Source organism: Pteropus medius, unplaced genomic scaffold (assembly GCF_902729225.1).
Source record: "Pteropus medius unplaced genomic scaffold, Ma_sr-lr_union100, whole genome shotgun sequence".
Lineage (NCBI taxonomy): Eukaryota > Metazoa > Chordata > Mammalia > Chiroptera > Pteropodidae > Pteropus > Pteropus medius.
Genome location: NW_024353909.1, coordinates 52229 through 60464, shown reverse-complemented (window position 1 = coordinate 60464; position 8236 = coordinate 52229). Strand labels below are relative to the sequence as shown.

At 41.0% G+C, this 8236-nt stretch overlaps 1 protein-coding gene across 5 annotated transcripts in view; it reads right to left on the bottom strand.

The window, feature by feature from the left end:
• Positions 1 to 76: 76 nt before the first annotated feature.
• The window catches only part of CTCF (CCCTC-binding factor), a 41267-nt gene continuing 33107 nt past the window's right edge, over positions 77 to 8236 (bottom strand). For 3 of the 5 annotated variants that reach the window (XM_039851974.1, XM_039851973.1, XM_039851972.1), the window contains 5 exons: positions 7368 to 7528; positions 6661 to 6843; positions 6138 to 6273; positions 2740 to 2901; positions 77 to 1586 (listed from right to left, as the gene is read on the bottom strand). In XM_039851974.1, coding sequence (XP_039707908.1) covers positions 1402 to 1586; positions 2740 to 2901; positions 6138 to 6273; positions 6661 to 6843; positions 7368 to 7528 — 827 coding nt within the window. In that variant the 3' untranslated portion in view covers positions 77 to 1401. The remainder of the gene's footprint in view (positions 1587 to 2739; positions 2902 to 6137; positions 6274 to 6660; positions 6844 to 7367; positions 7529 to 8236) is intronic. The other 2 variants (XM_039851975.1, XM_039851977.1) reach the window with 1 other exon arrangement.

Below are 8236 nucleotides of genomic sequence, written 5' to 3'. Positions count from 1 at the left end.
GTACCACCTAAGCTGAGGCCACACATGCAGACCATTCTGGGCCCCTCATTAGGCAGGAATCACACGGGACGGAGTGTTTGGAGCACTTGTTAATCTGTTATGATTTATTAGCTGTACAGCAGTAGATCCTCCTCCCCAGCTTTCAACCCCATTACATATTTTATTACAGGTCTCATGTTGGTGCCCTAAAATAATGAAAAATATCACACAGTACAGCTAAGTACAAAATGCATTAACCTAGAGTCTGATAGCTAACTGATAGCTCTCTTAAAAGCAATACACAGAAGAAAAAAGTGTTTGAAATCAGCAAGACTGAGGCGCTCTAAAAAACACATTTTAAACTTGTGACAGTTCATGTGCAAGAATTACTTTTTAGTTGGTTTTGCTTCACATTATTATTTTTTTTTGAAGATCCAAAGTTTAAATTACTGACCTAGTGAAATTTTCTGGCCCAGCTTTTAAGGGCTGCTGTGACCCACTCATAATCACCCTTCTGCTTTAACAGAGGATTTATAAAACATAAAATTCAGCTACAAACAGAGCAAAGAAAATGTGGATGGGAAATCATAACTGAAAGTTAATTGTACAAAGTTCAAATGCTGGCTCCATGGGCTGGAAATCACGATCTTCCATATAGGTTCCGTCTCTAGCGGGCAGCAGTCTGGGTGCTGTTCTGCTACATGATTGTGATCCAATTCCTTGTCAACATTTACACACTACAGAGTCTGTGGTAACTTAATTTGCAAGTAATTAAAATGCTGGGTTTTCTTACACTGCACTTCTTCTCAACCTCTTAATTAATGGAAAAGATTAAAATGTAAAAAAAGTTATTTACAGGCTTGACCATACCAGAAACTCTGCCAAGAAAGAGGCAAAGCCTTCATGACAAAAACCGATCGTAGCATGCCATAGTATTGGTGTGCAGCCGACTCCAAGCAAAGGGAGTCGGAAAAAGCAAAAGCGAAAACCAGTTTAAAAGTCTAAGTCCTTCCCAAGTCTGCATTTACAATTAAAAACTCTCCTGGGAAGAAGACCATAGAACTCTGGGAGACCATAGAACTCCGGTGGCCATTCTGGAGTGGTTTACCATAGCAAGACAGAGGGTTCAATGTCTGTTTCCATCTACGAAAACCAGTTAGGCGCCAACACTGTCCTCAGCACTTCACAGTAAACCCTCAGGGACTCAGAACATTCCATGATTTGCTAACATCAAACAGCAAGTTCTAGTTAAATCACATTTTTCTAACGTCATCCTTGAAGTTTTAGTTCTCAGTATGTTTGGTAAAATGGTGTAAAATGATGCTTTTCCCAAAGCCAAAAGAAAAAGAAGGGAGAAAAATTAAGATGCAGGCCGTTTAAACACAGCCCAAAGCAGTCCTGGTGATGCACGAGGCCCTGCCATCACCGGTCCATCATGCTGAGGATCATCTCGGGGGTGAGGTCTCCGTTGGGTGCGTCCGTGGCAGCTGGCTGGGCCTCCTCTTCCTCTCCCTCCACGGGCTCTGCATCTGGCTCTTTTTTGACTTCAACTATAATGTTCTCAATTGCACCTGTGTTCTGGTCTTCAACCTGAATGATAGCTGTTGCTGGCAAAAAAGAGCACGAACAAAACAAAACGCTCCATTAAAGCCCCCAAAGATTGCAAGAGTCTTTTCAGACTTGACACTAAATGAATGTTAGCAATATAGGAAAGACCGATACAGAGAAAGCCAATAAAAAAGATTTAATGATCTAAAATTTGGCCATATATAAAGCCTCAATACTCTAGAAACCATCAAAGAACAAAATACTGGCATTCATCTTCATATGTCTTCCAAATTACATGTTAAAAGCCTTAGTTTTCCTTTATGTCATAAATTTAGCTTTTACGATAGTATGAGATAGACAAAAATGTAGACAGCAGGTGACTAAGAATTCTTCATAGGAATGTGTGATGTATGTGTTTTAGAAGTGACCCACCTATAGCCAGAAGCTGACATTTTGATTCTGAAGCTCTCCTACACCCAGGGCCCTCCCACTAGTTTGTTCACTCAAATGTTTGTAGGTGAAATAGTTCCCAGGATTTACAGTGAACCAGCCCTCTGTGATAGACATATATACATGAGGCTCAGTAAACACACTAAAAAGGCAGATTAAACCCTGCACTTGTTAAAAACAAAACCAAAAACCCACCAGCTTTCAGGAGACCTAGAGTGACATGTGAGAAGAGAGTAGACTAGAGACCTAGTCACAAAGGTTGTGTCTAGTACAGAACTGCTTGTCCACTGTCATATGTGGTGTGAGGTGGAGGGCGAACACCTCTTCTGTGTCCTCTAATAAATCAGAAGGCCAGCTACAGAATCCACAGGCCTAGATTTCTTAGAAGGGACAATCTCAGAATATAAATTGCTTTCTCTCTCCATCCCTTAAAATTTGGCTCTTTTACATTCACTATCACATCAATTCTGCCAGCGGACTGTGACTCTGGTTGTTTTATAAAACCCTCCCACGTTAACAGCACCCATCTTGTAGAACATAAGTAGTCTTCTAGGCTGGACTTTTATTTGCTGAAACGCTAACAGGCCTCAGATGTTCCCCAGTAAAAACTAAAAAAATCGCTTCCTAAGTTTGTTCCTGGCACGACCGTATCTTGTTCTCATGGCTTAGTTCCCATCTCCCCAAAGAACAAGGACTCGCCTGGCTCCCTCACATGCTGGGAGAGGATGCCAGCCAGTTACTGAGCTGAGACAAGTAACTTACGCTGGGTCTGTTTGGGCTGGTTGGTTCTGCCAGGGGGGCGTCCTCTCCGCTTCTTGGCGGGTGGTGGGGCTGGGGTCACAGGCTGAGGCTCTGGCTCGGGTTCAATTTCCACAGCAGGCTCCTCTTCATCCTCATTGTCATCCAGGTCTGGCTCAGCATTTTCTGTTCAGGAAATCAGGGAGAACAGGTAATGAGGCAAGGAGAAGAATGGTGCAAGAAGAAATAACACACGAGTACTCACACACTCTATGAAATCTAGTCACGTATTTTCATGATTAGAAGCTTATTTTTAAAATGTTTTTGGTGGATTTTTGTTATCAGCATAAACAGAGTAAACTGGCATTGTGGCAGAATTAATAAGCAAATGAATTTGACTACTACTATTCATATTTTATGTGGGTTAGAAGCTTAGAGGCAATGCCACCTTATGCCAATTATATAACAAAACTACAAATAGTGTTTAAAATGAAAATAAAACAAATGTTCCCTCTACCTACTATACAAGGATAAGGCAGGAACATTAAGCCTGAGATGGACCCATGAAAATATGGTCTTGCTCATCTCTGAGTGGGTGGAAGAGGTGTGTATATATTTGTCAGGGAGTAAGACAGAAATTCTTGATGCATTGTGAAGTTCTATTTACCAGGATAAGCAGCAAGAGTTCTTTTAGGGCTATTATTGATGGCTTTTTTTAAGGCTAAGTTTTGGACTAATTTAATTCCCAGCTGTACCAGACCCAGTGGGTCACTCTTAACTCCCTTACTTTCCCCTTAATGCTATAATCACATAAAAGAAGAGGGAAACACTGTAGAAAATACTTATGAAGAGCCTGATAATATGGCTTTGAGCCCCAGACCTCTTATTAGGCATAAAACCTAAGACAACGACCATACTTGACCTCAGCTTCCCTGTGTAATCTCTAAAGCTCCCAATCTACTTACCAGTGATTTGAGGATCAAAAAAGTTGAGATAACCATGTAATCATGCTCTGTTAACTTATACTCTAGGACACAAAGCTGTACTGACACTGTATATCGCAATTTAAAAATTTCCCCATTATTCCATTTAGGCTTCGTTGCTTCATTTAATAAGAAGTATTGCTTTCATTTTATAGAAAAAATGAGAAGCTGAGTGATTTGTAAGGCACAGCTAAGCCACAGCAAGTGGAAATAAAACGTCTGACCTCAGTGTGGGGCTATTCTGCTGTCTACCCCCGCAGGCAGCCAAAGAGCTTTTGTTGCCCCTCCTCCATTATTGTGGCACAAAATGTACACTGCCTGTCATCCTCCAAGAAGCATAGGTTACAAGCACATTCTCTTTCTCTCAAACCAAATGTTTAAATTTAGAAGTCTGTGAGTAAATGCCTGATCTGCAGGACAAAATGGCTGATTTGTCAAGTGATTGAAATCCTAAGTGAAAATGTGGGGAACATACTGATGTGTGGCAGTGTGTCAAGAACGAGATGCTTCCCTGTTGAACTTATTCAAACCACCTACCGCCTAAGCTGGCCCAACGTCTAGACAGCTAAATAAATTCAGTCAGAATTGGGGGTGGGGGAAGCATACAAAGGAGGTTAATAGAGACAAAGGCTCACCGACTTGAAGTCATTTTGACAAAAAGCCTTGAAAACTGCAGGAGACTCTGCTGGTCAATCTCTTTAGATGGCTAACAGGTAGAACTTCTGGGAGGGGACAAATATGACTCCTTGGCCTTTGTAACCAGTGTGAGAGGAAAACACAGACTCTCCGGGCGGGAGATAAAGAGACATTAGGTATGAGGCCCAGAACCAAACTGCTCTACAAACTAGCAGTGTAGAAGACAAAAGGATGAATTGTAGAAATGCATTAAGAACTCTTCAACTGAAAGATGGTTCTGGTGAAGTACAATTAGGGAGTGAAGCTAGTCTTGTTGGGAGATGAACCAGAGAAATGAACAGGGCAGTGCCACGAGAAAGAAGGATATGGGACAAAGTCTGTGGCAGCATGAGGCTCTGCAACGAAGAAAAACTAAAGGGATCCTCCAGCACAAGGTTATCTGTGGATCTCTGGTGGTATCTGGGGCCTTCTGACATTCCTTGGCACCTCCCAATGGTCCGCACATTTTCTTAGCCAAACAAAGGGGTTCCAAAAAGATAGATTCTTAGTAGAGAATGGTGTGCTTTTATAAAAATTAGTCACACTGACATTTTAAAGGAGGCACATAAAACCCAGAGACTGAAGACACTGCTTAAAATAAATTTTCCACCAAAAAGAACAGGAAAAAATAAATTATTGTTATGCTTGGATGAATATTGGATGAATATTCTCCCAGAAAATTAAAAGTTCTGAATAGAAAACTGAAGATTTTGTTAAAATAAACAAAAAACAAAAGGGACTTTCTTACAGATCTAAACATAAAAAAACCTAGTGCTTTCATGGGCAAGTTTTACAACAAAATCAATAAAGTGACTGGATTCTTTAATATGTTCAATTTTCAAAAATTTCATTCCCTCCCCACTATTTCTACTAACAAGCAATATAAAAGACAAAACGAGGAATCCTAAGAAATATGTTAGGCACATCCATACTCTCCATACTCTCTCCAGTCTGATGGTGCTTCTGGGGATGTACATTCCACAAAACAAAATCTCTCTGCACTCTTTTCCATAAAAAGCTTAACTCTATAGTCACAGATGTGCCTTCTCAACTAGGTGCCATTAAGTATCCACCTTACAGAACCTAACACTTTGGTGCAAATTAGTTATCTTCAAATGTCACTCCTACATTACCAACATTCTTATTCTCCCTCCCTCTTCATAAGTCTAATACCTCAAAGCATACTTGCTGCCTGGATTTCATGATTAGAAAGGCAAAATTATCCCAAAGGGCATCAATGACAGGAAAATAAGCAAAGTTTTAAATTATAAACAGAGAGATTATGGAAGGAAGAGAAAGGCTGACCTTCATAGATTTGATCAACACTTCTCAAGGCTAGGCTGACAGAGGCAGTCAAACCAGAAGTTGGTCAAGATGCTTAAGCAACCTTCTCCATGTCCATTAGATTCACTGCTCAAATCTAGACCAGCTTCCTAAATGTAAAAGCTATGAACATAGAAAAGAAACTGCTAGCCTCAGAATATCACTAATCTGAGTAAACTGAGTAAAAATATTAACCTACTTTGGCTTTAGCTGAACGTAACATATACGGTATTATTTAGCAATGGAACGCCATGAAGAAAAAAAAACTGCCAGAAATAAACAAACTGCCGTTGTAAATATATATACAAATTAGAAAGATTAGAGATTTAAAGGAAAAGTGATTGGCCTACTTTTATATCCCAGCACATCCATACGTAAATATTTTGGAAACTGGGCACCAAATCAACCATGTATAACTAAATCAAGAAACAAGCCACTCACCACTGTCAGAGGAGTCTTCTTTTTTAGAGCGCATCTTTCTTTTTCTTCCACGTTTACTCTTCTTTGTTTCTCCTCCATTTTCCCCTTCTACACCATCTGGACCAGCACAATTATCAGCATGTCTTGCCATGGTATTCTAACAAAAGGAACAAATATTCTTTCATATTACTAAAAAACTTAAGATTAGAATTGGAAGTTCTCCTTACTTGAATAAAGGGCTCAACAGCCTGCAGGCAGGAGGAGCAGGGGAGGATCAGTCTAGCTCCCTGTCCGGTGCAGACAGACCTGACTAACATAGCTCCAAAGGAAGATCCTGGAATGGCCTACTTAAAGATAGGGAGGGCTCTATCAGGGGAAGGGTTCGCATACAGACATAACAGCTTGGGGTGGGGATGACTGGCCCTTTCCTAAGGATAGAGCACCTCTATGTTTACAACCTGTGGGAAAAACTGCCTTGCTTTGCAGTGGATGATCAAGCACACAATACTAAGAACCATGAAAGAAGCAAATCTCTGACTCTTACCCGGCGTGTGAATGTTTTCCCACACTTAGAACAGACGAAGGCCGCAGGGACGAAGTTAGGGTCATGATAGCGTTTGAAGTGCATGTCAAGGAGCTGTTTCTGGCGGAAGGTCTTGTCGCAGTGGCTGCAGGCATAAGGTTTCTCCCCTGTGTGGGTGCGCTTGTGCATGATCATATGCCTCTCCTGAAAGAGAGTAGGGTGCAGGAAGAGGCCTCAGAGCCTGTTACAGACAGGGCTGCTACCCCAGCTACCACCTGTGTGCATGTGGCTGACAGGCTTTCCTCTCCCAAGGCTTGTTGAGAGGATAAACTTATCTTTTACTGGGGTACAAAACTCCTTCCATAAATCCCAGTGCAGATACACTCACTCCTGCTGGGCTGCTTCTCTAGCTCATTCCCAACCATCGGGCCCCACGACTATATTCTTCCCTTTTCTCAAAGGAGTTAAGTTCTCCAACAGTTCTGAGAAAGAAGTCAGTATTCTAACCCAAGATGGGGAATGGAGTGTGGGTGGGTAAGCCATGACTGAATAAAACATCACTTGGAGACTAAGATAAAATCAACAGGATCTTTGGTGACATTCCTCATAAATCAGTTTGAAATGTTATCCTTAAAAATAGCCACTATACAAGGTATATAAGAACCCTCTGATGAAACCTGACACCAATGAACCATCAACAGCAGCGTTCTAACTATGAAGGTCTCTACCTGTCTGCACGCATAATCGCACTGGTCACACTTAAAGCGCTTCTCGTTCTTGTGTGACTTCTGATGCTGGATGAGGGCATAGCGCTCATGAAACACAGCATCGCAGTATCGACATTTCTTGCCTTGTTCAATATAGGAATGCTGCTTTCGCAAGTGGACACCTGAAAGCAAAATACAAAGCCCATTCTAACTTGTGAAAACACAAATAAGCATTTCGACAACAATACATTTCTTTCTGCTTCTTAAAACAATTATGCTGGCTGCTATACAGAAAATGAATTAAAATGCTGAAACAAGACAGGTGAGAAAAGATGGTGGAATGGACAAGGGCGATGGTGATGGATATGGAAGGGAGAGAATTGATGAGAGATCTAGGAATCTGAATCAGCAGGATTTAGTGACTGAATATAGAGTGAGAAGAGGAATATGGATGTCATGGACAACCTCCTTGTTTCTGGCTTACAAAACCAAGTACATAATGGGGCCATTTACTGAGACAAGCAATAGTGGAAGAGAGCTGAAGCCCAGGCTATATTTGTTTGAGGGGAGAAAGGTCAAAGGAGTTTTAGAGGCTTCAGTTTTGGAATTGCTGAGTTTGAAATTCCAATGATATCAAAGTAGGGATAGGGATGGTGACGGGGTAGATGCTTATATAGCCTAACTCAAAAGAAAGATTTGGAGTAGAGTCATTAATTTAGGAGTTTTTAGAATTTGAGACCGTGGGGGGTTGATAAAATCATTAAACAAAAAGGAACGAACGGAAAATAATACAGGTCATGCTTTAAGTTTTTTTTTGCTTTGAGAAATCTTAACAGTTCAAGCCAGTGAGAAGAAAAGGGGTTAAAACAGGGTGAAAAGAACAGTCAGAA